General features: G+C 39.3%; 1 protein-coding gene across 1 annotated transcript in view; it reads right to left on the bottom strand.

The window, feature by feature from the left end:
- Positions 1–1,016: 1,016 nt before the first annotated feature.
- The window catches only part of LMBRD1 (LMBR1 domain containing 1), a 142,290-nt gene continuing 117,716 nt past the window's right edge, over positions 1,017–25,590 (bottom strand). The window contains exons 15-16 of the mRNA XM_081530063.1: positions 1,603–1,694; positions 1,017–1,481 (exon numbers count right to left, since the gene is read on the bottom strand). Of these exons, the coding sequence (XP_081386189.1) occupies positions 1,365–1,481; positions 1,603–1,694 (209 nt within the window). The 3' untranslated portion in view covers positions 1,017–1,364. The remainder of the gene's footprint in view (positions 1,482–1,602; positions 1,695–25,590) is intronic.

Raw genomic sequence — 25,590 nt, 5'->3', positions numbered from 1 at the left:
GCCCAGAGTGAGGCTGCCATGGCCCCGCCCCTCCCGATGCGCTCCACTCACATCTGGGCTCGCTTCTACAGCAGACTGGGCTTCCTCTGCCTACACCGCTGGCTGCAGCCACAGCACACTCCATCCCCTTCAAGCTGTCTCTGTGCAGCCAACAACAGCCCTCTCCCATTCTGTCCTCTGAAATCTTAGTTTCAGCACCCAGCCCCCCTACTCCTCCAATGCAACAATGCCTGTAGATGGAAACCAATGGTATATGAGATCGTCCAGAAAGAAAATGTGAAATAAGGACAGAGGGGAATAGAATCTTGGTGAAGAATATTAAGGCTCACCAAACGAAGGGTGTGAAGGTCTATCAGAGCAAGGTGGTATAAACATTTAATGGAGAGAACTGAGTGGGAGATGGTTGTTAATTCCTACGTCTTTTCCAGAAACTTAATGATATTTTATTCCAAGGATCATACTAGGTGCTTTTTATGAGTTCTAATTTGCCTGTGTTAGTAAACTAGTAAATCAGAATATAAGTTGTGATGAATTCTCAGTATCCAGAATGTGTTTAAAATGCCCTATCAACACTATCCAGCTTTCCCTTTATCTTTTGCAAATTCTAAATCTTTAGAATGAAAAACTACCTTTAATGCCAAAATATGATGTCATATGTTTTAAATTAATCAGTTCACTCATTGTTTCAGGATTACTTATTCTTGACAATACTCCCATTTATGCTGGAATACAAATTTTGAGGTCAGTTATTTACAACAATGTATGTGCCTTAAATATTGAGAGGTGACAATATATCTAATGGATTACTATATGAACAATCTAATAAATCTGAGACACCAAGTAGCCTGAAATTTGCTCATGAAATCTATTTCAATGGCACTAGTAATTTAATGTAGAAACTAGAAAACAAGCTGCATAAATGAGTAATATTTAGTTATCAGCTATACTGTGAACATTATTTTTTGACAATCAGATACAGACACTTGAAAATTCCACAGTACTCTAGAGACCAAAAGGCACAGATACAAGTGATTTATTATGTTTTTAAAAGTGATGGAGGGAATATTAATTCTGGAGGGTTTTTAATCAATTCCACACTATTATACACTAGAGGAAAAAAATCTCCACGAACATTCCCTCACAAAGCCGGTAGTTTTATATTTACATAGTTATTATTATAGCAATTTTAAATGTTAATCTATGATACAATAATGTTACTTCAGAAAACATAAAAAATATAGTTTTTTTAATAGCCATGCTCCCATTTTTGATGAAAGCTAGTCAGTTCACCCTAATTTTAGTTTGACACTTTGAAAAACACATGAGATGCAGTCCGCCTTGTAAACGCTGCAGGACAGAGGCCATCAAACGGAGTAGGCAGAGGGCTCATCATCACTCAGGTCTGAGTCATCCTCGCCCACCCCTTCAATGACTGACTTCTTCCCTTTACAGCAAGACACGATGAATCCAACTATGAACACCTGTACAGGTAAACAAGCTGTGTGTTATTTCTCAAACTTGAAATCTCCCAGAAAGTACTGACTTTAAAATGCAAACCCAACCACAAATGGGCCACGGCATCCCTGGGACGCCTGTACTTACCCCAAGAAAGGCCCAGTTCCCAAAGTAGTAGGCGGCACTGAAGAACCAGAACTTATGAAGAAACAGGTAGGTCCGGGTGACGGTACACTGGTCTGTGAAAGCAAATAAAGGACCACGGGGAAGTGGCTTCTCTCTTGAAATAGACTGTTAATACTTTACCTAAGCGGTTATTAACCAAAACTAAATCAGCATTAGAGACAGGATGGAACTCGAGGTCTATCTCCAAAGCCCACTCTTTCAACCACCTTGATATAACAGGACATTTTTAAAAGCGAGCACCACCAATGTAATTCCTGCTGTTAGGTATAAAAAAATTATACTGGCTAGTTCAATGTATCTAAACTAGAAAAAGCATTTTAACCCTGAATGCCAGACAAATCCGAAAACAAAACAGTTTTCCTGATGAAGAATGAAAAAACCAAATGAAGAAAGTAAGCAGATGTGGTTAGTATTAAGCTGCACTTTTCAAGAATCCAATTAAGAGATTTTGGGGGGAACTTCCCTGGTGGTCCAGTGGTTGAGAATTTGCCTGCCACGTTCTGGGAGAATAGCATTGAAACATGTATATTATCATATGTGAAACAGAACACCATTCCATGTTCGATGCATGAGACAAGGGCTCAGGGCCGGGGCAACGGGATGACCCAGAGGGATGGGATGGGGAGGGAGGTAGGTGGGGGGTCCAGGAAGGGGAACACATGTAAACCCATGGCTGATTCATGTCAATGTATGGCAAAAACTATTACAATATTGTAAAGTAATTAGCCCCCAACTAAAATAAATAAATTTATAAAAAAAAAAAAGAGAGATTTTGGGGGGAACTTCCCTGGTGGTCCAGTGGTTGAGAATTTGCCTGCCAACGTGGGAGACCCAGGTTTGATCTCTGGTTGGGGAATTAAGATCCCACACGCCGCAGGGCAACTAAACCTGCAAGCCACATTACCGAATCCCATGGGCTCCAGAGCCCAGGCTCCACCAGACAAGCCCACGCGCTGCCAGCACAGCCACGATATACAGATAAACTCTAGCTGAATAATTAAAATAAAGTGATGATATCTTTAAAGGGAGATCTTTTTGAGCTTTTCTTAAGAATGCTATTGAAAAGATGGCTGACTTGCTTACTCCCTGAACTTTAGACAGTATTATAACCTGAATCTTTACTTTTTTCCTTCAAAAAAAAAAAAAACACATTAACTCTTAAGGAGAAAGCAGCAGACCGGTTATTTGATATCTTTGTGAGACTCCATATTATTTTATCTAAATTCACTGTTCCCATTAGCTTACAAAGTCCTTTGTGTATCTAATATATGACATCTAAGGAAATACTTGTTTATTAAAACCGTTTGTGACATGGATTTCTGAAACGCAGCATTTGGTCCTATTTTATCCCAGTCTCCTCCTCCTTTCCCATGAAGCTCAGCATGTCCTTCTGAATGGCTCAAGGGCCAGCTGGACAGACAGCCTCTGCTTCCTGCAGGAAGACATGCGGTGTAGCAGGGACGCACCTTCGTTTCACGGGCAGGGCTGCCAATCTAATGCCAATCTACTGAACTCCGAGGGCCACCCTGCACATTCCTCCTTCTCTTTCTCAACAGAAAAGTCTAGAATGAATAGTCAAAGCTTCCTAAGGAAAACCAAGAAGGAATCGAGCAGCACTGTGGAACCAATGTTTCCCTCCCCTCAGTTCCACAGTTCCTGGCTCTCAAGGTGACGGCTTCACACCAGGCCCTGCAGCTCAGGCAGCAGCAGAGCCTCCTGGGCGGGAAAGCCGCTGGTCAGTCACCCTGCCCCTCCCAATGGCCATAAAACGTGCTTCACAGGAAGTCACTGACGAAATCTGTCACTTTTCCCACTAAACTGGCCTGAGTATTCCAGAGTACCCCTCAGAGTACCTGGCACTCATATTTAATATGACTGATGAAATAAACTAAATTGTTCAAAAGGGAGGTATTTTACTTAAAAATCATACTGATAAATAATGTATTTTCTAATTTCTTTTGATAAAATCTGAGAAGATTCCAAGGATGTCAAAACAAGGCACTTGAATCCATGTTGAAAATGTCCAGCACGGGAAAGGAGGTGCAGACCCTGGTTTCACAGATTTGGTGCCAGCTCTCCTTCGCCCACTTCTCTGCCACGTGAGCAGCCACGTCCATCACTGACCTCCATGCGTGTCACCACCTTTCCTTTTGGGCTCATCCTAAAGACCAGATGAAGTCTGCAGAGTGGCAGTTCATATTGATTTTCTTCTTTTTTCTTCTTTAAGATATAACCAAGCCCATGATAAAGAATACAGTTTTCAAGAGCTGTTCAAATGGTGCCAATAAAAACTCATCTTAAAACTTCCGAAAGTGACTAGCGCTCCTTAGTACTAAGGAAAATACTTGCTTAGCTATTACTACTCTGGACATGTTCATTATTTTTCTGTCTCTACAGTCAAAACAGATACAATGGATTTGGTGTAATTTGCTGCTGCTGCTGCTGCTAAGTCACTTCAGTCGTGTCCGACTCCGTGCAACCCCATAGACAGCAGCCCACCAGGCTCCCTCGTCCTTGGGGTTCTCCAGGCATTGGTGTAATTTAAATGTGTATAATTCAGTAAAAGGATACTTGCTAAACAGTAACGTACCTTTAAGTAAAAATAACCAACTTGTAATGAAGAGAGGAACAGGCTGTTTTTAAAAAAAAATGCCTATTCACAATTAATTTAAAAACATCAACAGTATCTTTCATGGGTTAAGTACTACATAAACTCTGCTGTTCAAGCACAAACCTGTTCTTTAAAAAGTTATTCAACCCTCTCAACATTGCTAATGCTCTAAACTTAGAAAATAAAAGTTCTATTACTCATTTCCACACCTAAAGGTATGGGGGGCGGCAGCAGTTAGCACTAGAGTGAACTGGAAGTTTTAGGGCCAGAACAGGAACAGAACGGTGGCTGAACTGGCAGAAGCAGGTGAAATCAAATGACTTTTCCCAGGGCTCTACTAAGCCACTCGGTGACACTTTAAATTGGCTACACTTGCTGATACTTTGTCCTCCACAAAGAGTGTATCTTATTTTTCGTATCACATTATTTCACATGTTTACCACTTCCATTGTTTAAAGATTTGACACAAGCCTTCTAAAATACAAGAAAAAAAAGTATGATCATTGTATTCTGCTTTGTTGTTGAAAAGTATGTAACAGCTTTTATACTTATCTTTATATGTATTTATCAGTATATTTATATGCACGTAAAGGGGCAGATGTCCACAGAGGAATTCTGGTTAATAATCCTCATGCAAATATTTTATGTTCAAGCTACAACTCCACACTGAGTAATACATGGAGGGGCTTCTCTCCTCTCCCCATCTGCCCTCTCCTAGCTGATCGTCTGCATCACAGGTATCTAGGAGATCTAGAGAGGTCTTTCTACTGTTACCTGAAACACTGGAATAAGTATTTTGAACTTGGTTTGACCTTCAAAGTAAATGTGAATTGCTCAATTTAGGAACTGCATTCTAAAATCACAGGTGTTCAAGAGACTCTGGCTGTTATTCCTCAAAGGGACACATAAACTTCCACTTAAACCAAAGAGTGCATGTTTACAACTAACAACTAAAAAGAGGGGTTCAGACAAAAGCTTTTTTTTCCGGACAAGGTGACCATATGAAAAAGACCAAAATTAAAAGAGCCAAGAAAGGGCACGGAAGTTATCGGGAAAAAAAAAAATCCAAAGACTTGACTCCTGCTTCTACCACCTTCTCCCATTTATTCTCACTTATCAAACTAGATGAATAACCAACAGAAAGTACAATTAAGCCTCTGTCTGTCATATAGCAACAGCTTTTACAAATATACCTGATAGGTTTTATATACTTCTTATTTCCTTTTAGATTGCTGGTTATGTCACTGATAGTGTGTGCTGAATGCCACTAAGATAACTTAGGTTATTAACTATAATAAACAGCACCTTCTACTTTAAATATATTTTGAAAAACAACATTTAGTGCTGATTTAAGCCACCATTAAGTCATCATCATGTTACACCTTCACTTGAAATCAGCTTAGAATTATGTCTCTATTTGTGCTTTATTTATAAAATGAATCTTTATGATACGTATGTAGTAGAGAGAGGGTATTTGGGAAAATTCATGTACTGCAGAGAATTTTAAAGCAATTTCTTTAGTGACAAAAGAACTGGGAGAAGACTGGATTCCTTAGAACAACGCTTGCTTTCTCATGGTTGCGTGTGATTATGCTAACTTTAGGTCTTGTTACTATTGGATATCTATAAAAGACATACAAATCTTAAATGTAAACAGGCTAAGCACCTTGGGCTTTACCGTGATATGATTAGGAATCATTTATCAAATGGTTCTGAGAAAGGGGAAAACATGCTATTGGGATAGAAGGAAGGCTAGACCTGGGAATCTGGGGAGTTAAAGCCCCAGTTAATCATCACTGTCAAATGGATTTATAGCATATGAAATATACACACAGAGAAAGATTTGAGGAACCAGCAACATATATCCAGTAAGAAAAGGGAGGGAAGAAGAAATTTTTTTTAGTTTAAATATTTGCATAAAAACCAAAATTGTAGGTTTATCTTGAAATTCAACAAATGGCATACATGTAAATCATGTTTTGTTAAATGTCACTGCAAGAACTGAGTAAAAGGGAAAGAAAGAGTTGGTGAACATCAAAAGTCACAGAAATTCTAAAGGGAATAGATTATATTTTATGAATATATAAAGTGTACCAGGCTAACAAAACTAGTACTTGGCCACATGCTTTGCACTGAAAAATAAGTCTCACAGCGACTGTGTTAAGAACCAGAATAATTTGTGTTGAGCTTTGATTACATTTAAGTGAGTTTAATATATTTCAAAGATGCTAAAATAGGTATTGCTCCTTTAAGAAAGAATGCACCTAATTTCATTTGTCCTGACCATATAAAATACAATTGGCCATACACAACTTACAAAAGATAGTTCCAAAGCTAAGCATTAGCATATTAATGTAGAAACAATCTCAAACTATATTTAGTGAATTCTAAATTAATGAGATTTCTATTACTCTTAATTGTCCAAGATGGTAAAAATATAAAGCAACTGTTTTCTATTACTTTATCTTTTTCATAAAATGACAGCAATTTAAGGGGTATAGTAGAAAATATTAGAGACAGAAAATTGAGATTTGGTTCTTGAGTCCACTGCTTATATTTACTATGAGATTCTGGACTGAGTCATTGAACGTCTAAGTCAGTTTCTTTCTAAGTGTCATTGATTTAATATCTGCTTGTGATGGATTGTGATAAGATAAACTGACCTTCTGAGAGTTAAATTTTGAGAGAATTCTAAATACGATTTTTAAAAAAGGTTGATGTTTTATGAGTTAGAATCCTTAAGCAAGAATCTGCAGAAAGTAGCTGAGAAGTTTCACAAAATCACCTGGGCTGCTTTAGCATGGACTCCAGAAAACTGAGAAACCTTATACCTAGTTAACTTCACTGTACCGTCCCTGCTGAACTTTTATCAAAACAATCAAAATGTCACCTAGAAAAAGAACTTTGACAATAAAGAGACTTTCTGTATCTCAAGCAAAATCCAAGAGAAATATGCTCTGATCAATACTTAATTTTCTGGTCTACATGGCTTCCCCAGTGGCTCAGTGGTAAAGAACTCGATTGCCGATGCAGGAGACACGAGAGACACGGGTTCGATCCCTGGGTCAGGAAGATCCCCTGGAGAAGGAAATGGCAACCCACTCCCATATTCTTGCCTGGGAAGTTCCCTGGACAGAGGAGCTTGGTGGGCTCCAGTCCACAGGGTCGCAAAGAGTTGGACATGACTGAGTGCGTGCATGCACGCACACACGGCAACCTCACCTGACAGTGGACACACCACATGTGGCCTTCTCAGCTGGATGACACCAGCCAGTATCACTGAGGCCCTCTCCTGACCCCAGGCCGACCTAGAAACTATGTGACTGTAAAATTAGCTCTCCATACGGATTCCTTCTTTCTGGTGGGAATTCACTAACCATGAGCCTCTAGCTTCTTTAATGTAATACTTCTTATGGTAAATTAATAAACTGCCATCTGGCTAATACTTTAGTTGACTCTCTCTTTACTTATCCAGAGTCAAATACAGATGCTGGAGATCAAGGTATGACAGGATTCTTAAATAATAATTCTGTCTCATCACTCTAACTTCAGTACTGCTCTGCCCCTTTGATGGGTAGAATTAAATCGAATGAGGCTATCGACACTAAGTTATTCTAAGTCAAGTAAAATATTATAAGCTTATAGCACTTAACCATGAAGAACCATTTTAACTCGTTGAACAGAAGAGGTTTAAGAGAACAGTCATTTGCTTTCTGTCCTGTTTCCCAGGGCCTCATTAAAGTTACAAAACATGAATAAAGCCAGGAGCAACTGTTACTAGCAAACAGAAAGGGAGGAAGGCCACTGGGTGACAGAAGACCTTGGCAATATTCTGGAAGGTGGAAAGCCACACTTAGAAGGTCTCCAGTGAAACAGCTGGCTTCCCTCTCATTTATCTAAGACTACAACTTAAGGATCAAGAAACGCCAATCATAGAACCCCCTGTGACAAGGTTTCCTAGTTCCTGATACTTAAACACAAATTAACATAAATATGAATAAATCATCAGATATATACAGGAGACTATCAGCCTGAAGGGAAAGAAGGAGAAACACAGAACTGCTCCAAGATGAACAGAACAGTGATTCTACTTAAATGCAATCAGTAAGAAAAATGTTTAGTATCTTCATATACTGACAAGGATATTACATCATAAAACAAAGATGCTTGGAAAAAAATCAGAAACATAAAGTACCTCAAGGAAAGTACAAATGTGTTAAATGAAATAAAAAATTCAGGGTATAGTTTGAAGATAAAACTGAGTACATACGCAAGAATCTAGAGCAAAATGGGAGGCAGAAAATATGAAATATGAGAGGAGACAGATGATCAATTGAAGACATCTGGGAACTAATGAACAAGAGCTCCCCAAAGGGAAAATGGAGAAAAGAGAAACTATCAAGTTAACTTCAAAAGAAGAAATAGATGCACTGGATTTCTTACCGATCAGAAATGAAACATAGATGGTGCAATACTTTTAAAGTTCTTAAAAAAAAAAAAAAAAGATTTTTTACATAGCACAAATTGCCCATCATATCATCAATTGTGAGGATGTTGATATCCAAGGACTTTTCAGAGATATATTTTGCACAAAGCATTTCTTTTCTTTATCTTTTTAAACTCTTGGAAAACTAAGCTTTGGGAAGGAAATCCAGAAAGAAGATATGGTATCTAATGCATCAGAAGTCCAATGAACAGAAATTTTAACATTAGAGCTAAATAGCACAATTAGAAAGCAACTGATCCAAGTAAGAAAAGGGGTCAGTAGGTACCGAGCAGGAAGTTAATACAATGGATTTCATTCAACAGATAAAGTGAGCAAGAAGAAACAAGATATTAGGTGATGTTAATCTTATGTTATTTCAAGAACATGTTTTAACAAGATAAAAAAGGAACAAATTTTAAAAAGTGATTCAATTCTACAAACGCTGGTTGAACAAGACAGAAAAATATACTTCATATATATATTAACATGTTTTCTTAATTCAAGGAGCTGACATTCCTACAAAAGAGTAGGATAGATATAAGATACATCAATGACTATAGATTAAGACAGAGTAAAGGTCACACCATAAGAAGTAAAACTGCTATGGGAATCCAAGTGAAAAAAAGGAAGAACTGTACACATGTTTGGAAATTCAAAAAGAGGGTCAGGTTGGAAAGAAATCTTGTAAAAGGAGCAGGAATCTGACTGATGAAGCTGGCAGGAGCTGGGCAGAAACCGGCTGTGGCGCTTCCAGAACAAACGGTTGCAAAGCGATGATGGAAAAGATGACGAAGTTCAGAAAACTCATGGAAAAAGACTGGAAACGTGCAGGATGGGTGAAAATGCGGAATCTTTCAGTCCTCGGTGGACAGTGGTACAGGTGGTGTAGGGGAGCAGTCAAGGTTCCCACTGGAGGAACGGCATTGGCGAATCACACTGGCTCTACCTGCAAAATCTACCCAGAATCCGACCACTTTCTGCAATTCTACTACCACAAGCTCTGCCTTGGACTCCAGCAAAAGTCCTATCAATTTGCCTTTGCCCTTGGTTTATTATAGTCATCTCAGGGGCTAGTACACTCTACCCCAAAAGGCTTCACTCAGTCCATCACCCGTTTTTATAAGTTATGCTGAAACATGACACGCTGTCTATGGCAACCTCTGTGCTTCAGGGGCACAGCTGAGCAGTGTGGACACTACTGCAGGCCCCACAGAGCCTAAAATATTTATTAACTGGTCTTTTACAGGAAAAAGGTTCCCACGCCCTGGTCTACATGCAACACAGTTGTCAGAGTGACCCCCTGAGGATATAAGGCCCATCAGGCCATCCGCTCGGTCTTCTAGACTTCCCGTCTGAGCAGAAAAGCCGCAGTCCTTCACTGTGCTGACTGGCCCTTCCCCTCCCCTCTTGGGCACCCCGCCCCTGCCGTCACCGTGGCATGCAGGGCTTCTCTGCACGTCTCTGCCTTCCTTCCAGGTACCTGACCTCGCCTCCCTCAGGCCACCGTGCCCAGATGTCAGCTTCTCAGTAAGGATTTCCTTTCTACCCTACTCAACATTTCAAACCATCCCTCCTTCCGGGCACCACTTACTCTGGTACTTTTTCTTCATAATCATTACTGCCTGATATACTTGTCTCCTTCTAAATGAGCTCCATAGGGACAGCACATCTGAGCTTTGTTCACTAGTATCACTAGCTTTGTATCAGAATACAAATAGTGCCTACTGCATAATAGATACCAATTTAAAAAGTTAACTGAAAAAGCAAGGAAAAGTAGATGAGAAAAATTAAACAGTCATTTACTTTTCCTTCAACTACGCTAAAGCCTTTGACTGTGTCGATCACAACAAACTGGAAAATTCTTAAAGAGATGGGAATACCAGACCACATTACCTGCCTCCTGAGAAATCTGTATGCAGGTCAAGAAGCAACAGTTAGAACATGGAACAATGCACTAGTTCAAAACTGGGAAAGAAGTACGTCAAGGCTGTCTATTGTCACCCAGCTTGTTTAACTTCTGTGCAGAGTACACCGCTGGAATCAAGATTGCAGAGACAAACATCAATAACCTCAGATATGCAGATGACACCACCCTAATGGCAGAAAGCGAAGAGGAAATAAAGAGCCCCTTAATGAAGGTGAAGGAGGAAAGTGAAAAAGCTGACTTAAAACTGAACATTGAAACCACTAAGATTATGGCATCCAGCTCCATCACTTCATGGCAAATTGATGGGGAAAAAATGGGAACAGTGACTGACTTTATTTTCTTGGGCTCCAACATCACTGCGCCATGAAATTAAAGGACACTTGCTCCTTAGAAGAAAAGCTATGGCAAACTTAGCATGTTAAAAGGCAGAGACATCACGTTACCGACAAAAGTCTGTATAGTCTAAGTCATGGTTTTTCCAGTAGTCATGTACAGATGTGAGAGCTTAGACCACAAAGAAGGCTGAGTGCCAAAGAAATGATGCTTTTGAACTGTGGTGCTGGAGAAGACTCTTTAGAGTCCCTTGGACAGCACAGAGATCAAACCAGTCAATCCTAAAGGAAATCAACCCTGAATATTTACTGGAAGCACTGATGCTGAAGCTCCAATACTTTGGCTACTTGATGCAAAGAGGTGATTCATTGGAAAAGACCCTGATGCTGGGAAAGATGGAAGGTAGGAGGAGAAGGGGTCAAAAGAGGATGAGATGGTTGGATGGCATCACTGACTCAATGGACTTGACTCTGAACAAACTCTGGGAGATAGTGAAGGACAGGGAAGCCTGGTGTGCTGCAGTCCATGGGGTCGCAAAGAACTGGACACAACTGAGCGACTATACAACAACAACAAATAGAATCTTGGAAATTTAGACATTTATAAATTTTAGAATTTCAAGACACACAGGACTGTGATTCTCAGTATTATGAAAACTGATATGTCAACATCTTCCAAATGTGTTTAAATTGCAAAGGCTGTTATTAATTTTGTATTCCTTAAATAAATAGGATAGCATTCTAAATAAGCCTATCAAAATTATTATAATTCTAGGTGACTTCATTTATCCTCATTTTAGACTAAATCTAACTGTCCTAAACTATCTCGTCTCTTCCCTCAAAATGTGCAGAGTATAAGACAAAAAGACCATGTAGTATTTCTAAAGGCCACTGCTCCATGTACTTGAGTCAGAGGGAAAGAATGCCTTATGTTCTCTCAAATTGGATCTTCTTGTTACAAAACTCCAGGGAGCGAAAATTAATTAGCTATACTTAATATGAAGTAGGTAGGAGGTATTAAATCTGAAGTCCATATTCAAACCTGTCTTTTAAATCCACAAAGGAAGAGTTTGGTACCATTTTTCATTTCAAATTATGTTTATAGATCACACACTTGGGCACTAAGCACCACAAGAGACATTAACAAATACTGTCCTCTCAGAGCATCAGTGTCCATTCTTAACCTCAGCCCATGAGGTTAAGATTCTAATGAAATTCCTTGACCAGCTTCATTTCAGCCTCTTTACATTAGCTTTCCTTAAAATGAACTTTTTATTGAAAACTATACATCAAGTGTAAACTAGTACAGTAACTCCTCTAATGAAATTAGTTTGAAACAGAAATAAGTCTTTCCTGCAAAACACATTTTTCTCTTTTTTTGCTTAGAGGTGACATAGAGGTGGAAAAAAAAAATCACCTGAATCCATTGTTGGTGATAATGTAAGTACTTGAGCAATCTTGCTTAGTCACCTTGACTTCTAAATAAAATTTCCTGGAACCAAGTATAAGTAGAAAGAAACATTTCATATTCCAGGAAAAAAATGCTACCAAGAACTTGAGAATTACATTTTTTTCAAAGTCTCAGAAACTACCCTCTCCACTGCCACTTTTCAACAAACTGGAAGGAAAAAGGTCTTCTCTACAACCAAAAGCTACTGGGCAGACCGACGCATGCCACTCTATGGACTCTCATGGTCTTCTCTATAACCAATAGCTACTGAGCAGACAGACGCGTGCCACTCTCTGGGCTCTCATTGTTTTCATCCTTAAAAAGGCTTATTCATGTTTTTTTTCTTTAATTATAGAATAAAAGCCATTTAACAATAACAAAAAACAATGTACTTATTTCTTGTCCTTATTCCACACTTTGTTCTCTGAGGTACAGCCTGACTTATATGCTGTTTGTGTGTACACATATATATATATGTATATATTTAGGATGCAGAGCTGATTTACACTGCTAATTTCTGCCATACAGTAAAGTGACTCCGTTATACATACATATACATTCTTTTTATATTCTTTTCCATTTTATCATTAAGAAATTGAATAGAGTTCACTGCGCTACACAGAAGCTGAAGTTACAATACTTTGGCCACCTGATGTGAAGAGCCAACTCAGTGGAAAAGACCCCGATGCTGGGAAAGATTGACGGCAGGAAGAGAAGAGGGGAACCGAGGATGAGATGGTTGGATAGCACCACTGACTCAATGAACACGAATCTGAGCAAACTCCAGGAGATAGTGAAGGACAGGGAAGCCTAGTATGCTACAGTCCGTGGAGTTGCAAAGAGTCGGACACAACTGAACAACAAAATACAGTAGAACCTTGTTGTTTATTATCCTGTATACAATAGCTTACATCTGCGAATCCCAACCTCTCAGGTTCATCCCTCCCCAAACTTCCCCAGCCCATGGTAACCAAAAGCCTGTTCTCTATGTCCATGAGTCTGTTTCTGTTTTGTACACAGATTCACTTGTGTTATATTTTATACTCCAAATCTAAATGATATCATAGAGTATTTGTCTTCTTCTTTCTTACTTCACTTAGTATGATAATCTCGAGTTTGCATCAGTGCTGCTGAAAATGGCATTATTTCATTATTCTTATGGCTAGCAGTATTCCATTGTACACAGGAACCGCCTCTTCTTTATTCATTCCTCTGCTGATGGACATTTAGGTTGTTTCCACGTCTTGGGTGCTGTGAATAGTGTTGCTATGAACACAGACGTCCATGTACCTTTTTGAATTATAGTTCTATCTGGATATATCCCTATGAGTAGTATTGCTGGGTCTTATGCTAACTCTAATTTTAGTTTTCTGAGGAACTTACTTACTCTCCTCCACAGCGTCTTTACCAACAGTGCAAGAGGGTTCGCTTTTATCCACACTGTCTCTAGCATTTGCTATTTGTAAAATTTTCAATGATGGACATTGTGAGATGGTACCTTATTGTAGTTCTCATTTGCATTTCTCTAATAATTAACGATGATGAACATCTTTTCATGTGCATTGGCCATCTGCATGTCTTCTTTGGAGAGATGTGTATTTAGGTCTTCTGCTCACTTTTTAATTGGTCTGTTTTGTTGTTGAACTGTACGAGCTGTTTGTGTATACTGGAAATTAATCCCTTATTGGTCACATTATTTGCAAATATTTTCTCCTATTTTATAGGCTGTCTTTTCATTTTGTTTATGGTTTCCTTTGCTGTGCAAAGGCTTGGAAGTCTGACTACGTCCCATTTTTTGTTCTTATTTCGATTGCTTGGGAGACTGACTTAAGAAGACACTGGTATGATTTATGTCAGAGAATGTTTTGCTGATGTTTTCTTTTAGGAGTTTCTCGTTATGTCTTATGTTTAGGTCTTTAACTCATTTTGAGTTTATTTCTGTGTATGGTGTGAGGCTACGTCTAACTCTATTGATTCATATGCAGCTAAACTCAGTGACTGAGCACACACGCACGCCCACCTCTCTGGGCACCGCTTGCTCAAGAGCCCACCGTTTCTCCACTGTAGACCTTGTCTCTTCTGTCAGAGACTGACCGACTGTGGGGTGGGCTTGTTTCTGGGCTCTCTGAGCCCACCGTTTCTCCATTGTAGACCTTGTCTCTTCTGTCAGAGACTGATCGACTGTGGGGTGGGCTTGTTTCTGGGCTCTCTGCTCTGATTCACTGATCCACACGTCTGTGTCTGTGCCAGGACCCAGCTACTGTGATTACTGTAGCTTTGTCATTCTTGAAGTCTGGACGGGTTATGCCTCCAGCTTTCTTCTGTTTCTTCAGGATTGCTTTTGCAATTCTGGGTCTTTTATGGTTCCATATAAATTTTAGGATTTTTTGTTCTAGTTCTGTGAAAAACATCCAGGGTCATTTGATAGGGATTGCATTAAATCTGTAGATTGCTTTGGGTAGTATGGTCATTTTAACAATGTTAATTCTTCCAAGCCAAAAGCATGGGATATCTTTCCAAGCTTCTTTGAATCATCTTCAATTCCCTTTATTAACATTTTTATAGTTCTCGGCACATGTCTTTCACCTTCTTGGTCAGGTTTAACTCTAAGTATTTTATTTTTGAGGATGCAATATTAAAAGGTATTATTTTTCTACATTCCTTTTCTGTTATTTCATTATTAGTGTAAAGAAATGCAACCGATTTCTGTATATTAATCTTGTATCCTGCTACCTTGCTGAATTCATTTATCAGTTCGAGTAGTTTTTGTGTGGAGACCTGAGGGTTTCTTATATATAGTATCATGCCATGTGCATATAATGACAATTTTGCCTCTTCCCTTCCAATCTGGATCCCTTTTTTTTCTTTCTCTTGTCTGTCTGCAGTTAGGATTTCCAATACTATGCTGAATAGACGAGGTGAGAGTGAGTATTCTTGTCTTGCACCAGATTTTAGCACAAAGGCTTTCAGCTTTAGCACTGAATATTATGTTGGTTGTACATAGCTTTTATTATGCTGAGATATGTTCCCTCTATATCCACTATGCTAAGAATTATTATGAATGGATGTTGAATTTTGTCAAATGCTTTTTCTGTGTCTACTAATGCTCATGTCTTTCCTTAATTCGGTGTATCATTTGATTGATCTGCATATATTGGACTATCCCTGTAAACGTGCAGCTTGACTATTACACTATTTATGCACAAAACATAAAACATGAGATAATATATACACTCTTCCACTATCATCATGTGGTGAATATTGTTCTGTGAAAACATACCAAGCTGTATTATTACACTGTATGCAATGTATTTCAAGTATCCTCACTGATGGGTATATACCCAATTGTTTCTTTTTGTTTGCCATTTCTCATCTAACCTTGGTGAGATGCAGAAAATAGTTAGCATTGGAAAAGTAAGAAAATGCAAAAGAGATTTCAAGATTTCTGAGTAAATAAATAGTTGAGGGCACACAAAAGGCACAGGGCAACTTTTCCTACCCTATGACATGAGGTAATATGTGGAAAAGCTAAACGGAAGAGAGAAGGAAGGGAGTTCAGCCTGGGAACTGAGGTTTGAGAGGTCAGCAGGACACGCATGTTGTTATATGTAAACCAGATGGTGGTCAGAAAACAGGAACAAAAATCTAAGATTCTTAATTTACTGACTAAATTATTAAATCCCCCTTAAATTATCCAGCATCACTAGGCTTATTTATTGTCAACTGTCAACACTTCAAAACACGACTTAGAAAACCTCATTTAGTAAAACTATATTTATTAGACTAAGTACTGTGAGGGAGAATAAGAAGGGGAAAGGCAAAGAAAAGATTTAAGGGCCTGGGCTGGGCCACTTTAACCAGGGTCGTAAAAGGTGGAGAACTACATTTGGGCTACATTTATGACACAAGTTTTACGCTGGTGGATGCAGTGAAATGACAAGTCTCAAAGCAAGCCTTCTTAGGCAACTTATCTTGGTAAGGAGGCTACTGGAGTTGTTTCACAGTCAGGAGTTGTCAGCCATTTGTGTTTGTCCTCAGTGGTATTAACCCGAGGGCAGAGGCGGGCATCTGTGTGTCTGTTAAGCATTAGCAACACGATATTGGTGTCAGTTCCTCACGTTTTATGGGATTCAAAAGCTTTTAAAACTTATTGAGCAACATTTGGGAATCATTTAGACTTTAGATAGTCTACTATGAATTGTTACAACAGAATGCCCTGGAATAGATAAAATGTTGGAGTTAAATATGGAAAACATCTCATGCTTCACGTAAGAAAGTGTAGAAATTGCTCTATCTTTAAAAATAGGTGAGAACTTTATAAGAACATCTTGAATTGTTTAATTGTATCACCAACTACAGAATATCATCTGTGCATTTAAATTGGTGGGTTATTTAAAATATGAAAAAATTCAACAAGTTTTCAAGTACTATGTGCTTTTAGAGGTTTAATTTCTGACGAGTTTTTAATACGTTCTTTGTGGATTTAAACTGTCCTTTTACAGAACCTCAAACGGAATACATTCTATAAACCAAGTCAAAGAATAACTCATTTTCCACAGCTGAATATGCCTTATAATTAAATCAAGGTTTATTTGTTGCTAACAATTTATACCAGAAATGACAGGAAAATGTGAGAGATGAATTATTTTTAGCAGATTCAAAATATGCCAGCAAATTTGGAAAACTCAGCAGTGGCCATAGGACTGGAAAAGGTCAGTTTTCATCCCAATCCCCAAGAAAGGCAATGCCAAGGAATGTTCAAACTACCACACAACTGCACTCTTCTCACACACTAGCAAAGTAATGCTCAAAATTCTCCAAGCTAGGCTTCAACAATACATGAACTGTGAACTTCTAGATGTTGAAGTTGGATTTAGGAAAAGCAGAGGAACCAGAGATCAAACCGCCAACATATGTTGGATCACAGAAAAGCCAAGAGAGTTCCAGAAAAACATCTACTTCTGCTTCACTGATTGACTACACCAAAGCCTCTGACTGTGTGGATCACAACAAACTGTGGAAAATTCTTCAAGAGATGGGAATACCAGAGCACCCTCCCTGCCTCTGAGACACCTGTATGCAGGTCAGGAAGCAACCGTTAGAACCGGCCATGGAACAACACACTGGTTCCAAATTGGGAAAGGAGTATGTCAAGACTGTATATTATTACCTTGCAACTTATATGCAGAGTACATTATACAAAATCCCAGGCTGGATGAACCACAAGCCGGAATCAAGACTGCCAGGAGAAATATCAATAACCTCACACATGCAGATGACACACACTCTTATAGCAGAAAGCAAAGAGGAACTAAAGAGCCTCTTGATGAAAGTGAAAGAGGAGAGTGAGAAAATTGGTTTAAAACTCAACATTCAGAAAACTAAGATCATGGCATCCAGTCTCATCACTTCATGGCAAATAGATGGGGAAACAATGGAAACAGTGACAGACTTTATTTTCTTGGGCTCCAAAATCACCGCAGATGGTGACTGCAGCCATGAAATTAAAAGACGCTTGCTCCTTGGAAGAAAGGCTATGACCAACCTAGACAGCATATTAAAAAGCAGAGACATTACTTTGCCAACAACCGTCCATCTTGTCAAAGCTGTGGTTTTTCTAGTACTCATGTATGGATGTGAGAGCTGGACCATAAAGAGTGCCAAAGAATTAATGCTTTTGAACTGTGGTGTTGGAGAAGACTCTTGAAAGTCCCTTGGACTGCAAGGAGATCAAACTAGTTAATTCTAAAGGAAATCAACGCTAAATATTCATTGGAAGGACTGATGCTGAAGCTGACGCTCCATTATTTTGGCCACCTGAGGGGCCATTGGAAAAGACCCCGATGCTGGAAAGGATTGAGGGCAGGAGGAGAAGGGGATGAAAGAGGATGAGATGTTGGATGGCATCACAAACTCAATGGATGTGAGTTTGAACAAGCTCCCAGAGATGGTGAAGGACAGGGAAGCCCGGCATGATGGAGTCCTTGGGGTTGCAAAGAGTAGGATATTACATAGCGACTGAACAATAATAACAGCCATCTGGTGGTATGTAGTGGGCCTCATTTTTTCTCCTCCCTTTTATCTTTTTCTCAATATAAATATTTACTTCTGTTTTCTGAACCATACATTATGCAATTTAGCCACATAAAACAGCATTTTTATCAGATGGACCTTCTCTTACATAGCCAGAGAACAGCTATAAAATTTAGGACTTTTAATACTGATATTGTATTTTTAAAAATTGGCCCTATGGTCTATACTGTACATTCATCCCTTAAGGGCAGGACTCAAGCCAGGACCACATGTCACATTCGGTTGCGATGTCTCTTTACTTCCCTGACCCTGTGAGCCCCTCGGCCCCTGGTGTTGGATGACAGTGACGGACCTAAAGCACCGCTTTTACGGCACAGTTGCTGGCCATCAACCTGGGTCTGTGTTCTGACCCTCAGGATCGGAGCGCCGTTCTCTGATCGTCCCAGGCGGCCATGCCCTGAGGCACAGGGGTGCTGCCCCTGGATGGGGTTCATCTTGTTTCCCTGGTGGGGCCTGTGCCCATTTTTCCCTGAGATGAGCTACCTCAGCTACCACTCGTCCTCCCACAGTTAATGAACGCTAAGTGGAGATGCCTCGTTGTGGATTTACTCTGTAGTTCTCTACACTGAGTTTAATTTCAATTACTGTATGTTCATTTTCAAACACTGCATTTGGTCCACTGATACATTTGCTAGGGTGTCACTCATTCTTCCTTCGTCCTTTAATACTTTGTGGCCCTCTGCGGATGCTGATCTGGTCTTATTTCTTTCATCATGTTAGCTGTTCCATAGTCTGTGTTGATAACTCCACTATCAGAGCCTGGCAGGTCTTTCTCTGCTACTTCTGTCAGCTCTCTTATATGTGGTGCTTTGTTTCCTTGTGTGCTTGAATATTTGACTCTGACATCTTCACTTGTGCTCCTTTGTGGGAACTCTGTGAAGCCAAGAATTAAGGTACATTCCTCTAGTGAGGATTGTATTTACTTGCACCATTTACTGCACTGCCAGTCTGAAACTGCAATGAAACAAATTCATTCTGCTGACATGCATTTGGCCTGCATAGCTGCAAAGTGCTAGTCTGCAGCTACAATTTCTTTGGAATCTGGTTCTTTCTCCTTGTTCTTGACACTAAGGTCAACTTTGCTTTCCATTTTTTGCAAGTAATATAGTTAAGTTTATTTGTGGTTCACCCTCACGTGATGGTGCCATCTTAGGAGAGGGAGGGGCTCCGCTTTGTAAGAGGCTCTCTTTCCTATGAGATGCCAACCACTCATGCAGGCTCTAGACTATGCTGTTCAAAATACCACCACTGGAAACTTGTGACTTTTCAGCACTTGACATATGACTACTGAGACTAGGGAACTAAATTTCTAACATTACGTACTTTTAACTAATTTAAACTAAAAACTGAAGCAGTACTTTAGTAGAACTGTATTTCACCTTTAACTTACTTAAATGGTCACATTAACTTAATGAAAATTTAGTGTTTGAATTAAAATGTTCCTTAAGTATAAAACATACACAAGGTATTGAAGACTTAGTATGAAGAAGGATACAACGTATGATGTAGAGAAGGTTCTTGGACACCCCCTTGTTTACCTGCAAAAAAGCCAGACACAAGCCCCCAACAGTCTCAGCCTTCTCTTCACAAAAGATTAGCTAAGCTATTTGTCCACACTGATCAATCAGAACAAGACACTTGCTGATCTGACTTAAGTAACTCTTAGATTTCCCTCTTTTGCCAGGCCTCCAAAGTCTGCCCTCTTCTCAGCCGGCCAGCAGACAGCCCTTCCTGATCGAGTCCTTCTGGCGGACCTCAGGGAAAACATGCCATGATCATCCCACTCTCACAGCTGGTTCTTTCTACCTGCGAACTGACATAGTATCTTAGATGACACAATATCTTAGAGAAAAGTCTGCAGAAGGATAGGTACTTGAAGTTCTGAGAAAACAGGTCAACTTGCTTTTATTAATGACAAAAGCAAAACAGCACGGTAAATACATTTTATTTATACAGAATGTATTTTGAAGCCCTCCCTGATAATGAGCTTGTTTACTTCAGAACTTAGTATTCAACTAGTCTCTAAAGTAAGTATTGAGAGTAAAAGTATGCACATTTTACTTTATTAATTTTCCTCTAACATTATCTTTTAGCTATTCAATATCATTCTTACTTTTCCCTTTGTAGTTAGTATATGTAATTATAACTCTGCTTAGGCTCTTTAATTTTAAATCTGTTCAGCTTTTAGTTTAACACATCAGTTTTTATTTTAGCATTATCAGTTAACTTAAGTCATCTTAACCATTTGTCCTAGTGAAATTATATCCTAGTGCTAAAATCTAAAGCCACAGATTAATGATTTTTAGGGCTGGCTATATACATTAACAAATATACTTAACCAGAGTATCCCACAAAAATCAAGTGTGATTTATACATATCATTGCATTTCTAGGTGCTTTACTGTCCAAATAAGACAAGTTGGCGATGAACAGGGAGGCCTGGCATGCTGCAGTCCATGGGGTCACAAAGAGTCGGACACGACTGAGCGACTGAACTGAACTGAAGACAAGTTCACATCAAGGAAAGGTAAAATAATTTAACAGTATGGCAGAAATTAAACTTGTGGTTCACAGTTTTTTTAAAATGGTCATTTGGAAAGATATAATCTTGCTTCATTCCTCTCTGTATTTCCCAAACATTCAATGCTCCTGCCACAACATACTTTTTCCATAACATGCCGAATAAATTTGTCCTTATGCCTTAACACAGGTTCCTTCTCTGCTTGGTACGGGCTCCAGCGTTCTGTTTGTTCATTTAGATTCACTTTCGCTTTGGGGCCCAGTTAGAATGTTACACTGTAGGGAAAACCATTACCCCCTTTGCCTTCCCATGGCATTCTGCCTGTAATTTCATTACAGCATGCCCTTTACTTTTCTATTACTACTATTTATTTTCATACCCAAGCCCATTAGGCTGTTCGCTTTCTAAAGGCAGGGGCTGTGTGTATGTCTCTGAGGCTGTCTCTCTTTCCGAGAACCTATCCAGTGCTCTATTCTGCCAGACCATAAAGGGACACTGATCATTCATCCTCCCATCCAGACTCAAATATTTCTGTATGTTTATATTACTTTTCATAACTCTGTGGTTGTTTTAACTGTTTTACTCACACTAGCATATAAATTGTCCATGTATTAATGTCTATTAGATTAAGTAGCAATTAAAGAACATAAAACTAAGAATGTAAAAGTCCTTTTGTCATAACTGCATATAAAATTTTAAAATGGATTTCTATTTTGCTCAGCTGGCTCACTTAGAACTTATAAACAATCCATTATGTGAAAGGATAAATTTAAAAATTGTTGCTTTAAGAGAACTTTGTAAACATGGTATGATAGGCATTGTTTACAACTCTAAATTATTCTTTAAGAGATCATTTTAAACACAAAAAACCTTAACTATTTTCAGATGACTCTTTTGATTCTCAAACATTATAACATTTTAAAAATGCCAGACTACCTCATATATGAACGCAGTATTACCTAAGAAAAAAAGATCTCTAAAATGTACTCAGTATTGGTAAGACATCAATATATGTGTTTTTAGAAAATCACTGCTTTAACATCTTTCTGGGGAGATTACCTTTTCTCAGAAATAAATTTAAGTACAACACAATAAACTATAACTTTTCTGTTTCTAAATTGAAAAATTGTTCTCCGAAACTATTACTTGCAACAGGTGCATAACAAAGGTGGCATCAAGTACCTTATCGGGCATTTCTATCACAGTATCATCCACCTTAGTCAAAGTGCCCACCAAAATGTCACAAGTAACAAACAGTGTTGATTTTCTTCTCACAAGCTGAGGTTTCCAGTTCCTAGTAAATGGACACGGTGCAATCAGTCTTTCACCACACATTCTACCCCAGCCTCATCCCACATGTCAAATCTCATGTTAACTGCTCATTCATCTTTCTCCTTTATTAAACTTTTCAACATATAAAACAACCATTTGCATTTACTTATATATGAGTTCGCTACCCAGATAATCACAATGGTGTGATCACTCACCTAGAGCCAGACATCCTGGAATGTGAAGTCAAGTGGGCCTTAGAAAGCATCACTATGAACAAAGCTAGTGGAGGTGATGGAATTCCAGTTGAGCTATTTCAAATCCTCAAAGATGATGCTGTGAAAGTGCTGCACTCGATATGCCAGCAAATCTAGAAAACTCAGCAGTGGCCACAGGACTGGAAAAGGTCAGTTTTCATTCCAATCCCAAAGAAAGGCAATGCCAAAGAATGCTCAAACTATCACACAATTGCACTCATCTCACACGCTAGTGAAGTATTGCTCAAAATTCTCCAAGCCAGGCTTCAGCAATACATGAACCATGAACTTCCAGATGTTCAAGCTGGTTTTAGAAAAGGCAGAGGAACCAGAGATCAAATCGCCAACATCCGCTGGATCATCGAAAAAGCAAGAGAGTTCCAGAAAAACATCTATTTCTGCTTTATTGACTATGCCAAAGCCTTTGACTGTGTGGATCACAATAAACTGTGGAAAATTCTTAAAGAGATGGGAATGCCAGACCATCTGATCTGTCTCTTGAGAAACCTGAATGCAGGTCAGGAAGCAATAGTTAGAACTGAACATGGAACAACATACTGGTTCTAAATAGGAAAAGGAGTACATCAAGGCTGTATATTGTCACCCTGCTTATTTAACTTATATGCAGAGTACATCATGAGAAACGCTGGGCTGGAAGAAGCACAAGCTGGAATCAAGATTGCCGGGAGAAATATCAATAACCTCAGATATGCAGATGACACCACCCTTATGACAGAAAGTGAAGAGGAACTAAAGAGCCTCTTGATGAAAGTGAAAGAGGAGAGTGAAAAAGTTGGCTTAAAGCTCAACGTTCAGAAAACTAAGATCATGGAATCTGGTCCCATCACTTCACGGGAAATAGATGGGGAAACAGTGTCAGACTTTATTTTTTGGGGCTCCAAAATCACTGCTGATGGTGACTGCAGCCATGAAATTAAAAGATGCTTACTCCTTGGAAGGAAGGTGATGACCAACCTAGATAGCATATTTAAAAGCAGAGACATTACTTTGTCAACGAAGGTCCGTCTAGTCAAGGCTTTTCCAGTAGTAATGTATGGATGTGAGAGTTGGACGGTGAATAAAGCTGAGCGCCGAAGAATTGATGCCTTTGAACTGTGGTGTTGGAGAAGACTCTTGAGAGTCCCTTGGACTGCTAGGAGATCCAACCAGTCCATCCTAAAGGAGATCAGTCCAGGGTGTTCATTGGAAGGACTGATGTTGAAGCTGAAACTCCAATACTTTGGCCACCTGATGTGAAGAGTTGACTCATTGGAAAAGACCCTAATGCTGGGAAGGATTGGGGGCAAGAGGAGAAGGGGATGACAGAGGATGAGATGGCTGGATGGCATCACCGAGTTGATGGATATGGGTTTGGGTGGACTCTGGGAGTTGGTGATGGACAGGGAGGCATGGCGTGCTGCGATTCATGGGGTCGCAAAGAGTCGGCCACAACTGAGTGACTGAACTGAACTGAACTGATATATGAGTTAGTAGGATTAGTACCTTCTCTATGAGTGGCAGCACCCAGAGCATGCTTAATTTCGAATCTGGCAGGAGCCCGTCATTGTCTTTATTTCCTCTCTGAAGAAACCTACCCTGACACCCCAAATTTAATGATCGTGTTTCTACCATCCTCTTCCAAGCATGCACAATCAGACATTTACAGGTTCGGCAGAGAACAAAGACAAAATATTGAGAGAGACAAATCCGTAAATCTAAAGGGTATGTTTTGTACTGCAAAGTAACATTTCAAAGCATAAATCAACTAAAATGTTTTAGAAAAATATTTAACAATTCAAAGGAGGTCACTTAAACCACTATACACTAGACTGAAAAAGAAAAATACCAAATGAGATTCATATAAAAGTTATGGCCAAGTGTATCATTTAACTAAAGCTTACTGATCTAGAACACACAAATTCATTCAGTTCAGCAATACAGGGGCATTTGAAAGCCCCTTTTACCAGTGCAACTTGATTTTGAAAGTTTGACCTGCTTTTCTGCTAAGGTTTCAAAAAAGTAAGAATCTAAGAAACAGAACTTACTTTAGATCTTCAAGATCAGAGCCCTCTCAAAAAACTACAAATCAACTCAACAGTACTTTTTCATTCCATTCTCATTTAGCAAAAAATGACAACCCAAAGCATTTCACCTATCAACCCTACTTGTGATGTGTGTGGGAAGTGGGGGGTGGGGGCGCGGGGTGGGGCTGTGTGCATTTCAAAGTTAAAAATGTAGGACTAAAGTGTCTTTGTTGCTACCAAAGCAGACCATGAAAATTAAGTTATACTTATTTATAACAGAAACATTTTACTACTACTTCTCCACGTCTGCTTTCCCTCGATTTTGATTTTGACTCATCTCTTGATCTTGTTCTTTCCTCCTAGTTTTGGTCTCTTCTCGTCTTTCCCCTGCACCCCGGACTCCGCGCTTGGTCTCTTCCTTCTCTAACTCTCAGCCTGTCCTGTCTCTAACTCTCATCCTCCTTCAGTCCTTCAAATCATCTTCCCAGACAGCCTAGTCTCTGATGGAGAAGAGTACCAACTGTACAGACATGTCCAGCAAAAATGCAGAGAGATAATTTCATCTCTGCCCCTTGATGAGACAATCATATTGAATTTCCTGCTCACCCTCACTAAGAAATTACTGAGTTCATATTGTTGCCTCCTTCCTTGCAATCTAGAGAAAGAAGGATGCTTCCTTCTACCTAAAGCATTCTTTGATGTTCTAACTACTATCTCCTCCAGAACAGGATGACATTGGCTCATCATTCATCCTTTCTCATATTTTTCTTCAACTTTTCCTGCTCCATGAATTCATCCCATCATCCCTAAAGTCCTCCTCATTTAAAAAGAAAAAAAAAAAAAGATTTCCTCCTGATGCTGCATACCTTCTCTAGTTTCCATCCAATCCCTCTCAAGCTCTATGAAGAATTTCTGTGACGACTATACACTCAGTGACTACTTTATATTCCTTTTTATTCACTGCAGGTAGTTTTCACCTC

Source organism: Giraffa tippelskirchi, chromosome 9, assembly GCF_054371585.1.
Source record: "Giraffa tippelskirchi isolate mGirTip1 chromosome 9, T2T-mGirTip1v1.2.pri, whole genome shotgun sequence".
NCBI lineage: Eukaryota > Metazoa > Chordata > Mammalia > Artiodactyla > Giraffidae > Giraffa > Giraffa tippelskirchi.
The sequence above is the reverse complement of the archived record's forward strand: the minus strand, read 5'-3'. Positions and strand labels throughout refer to the sequence as shown.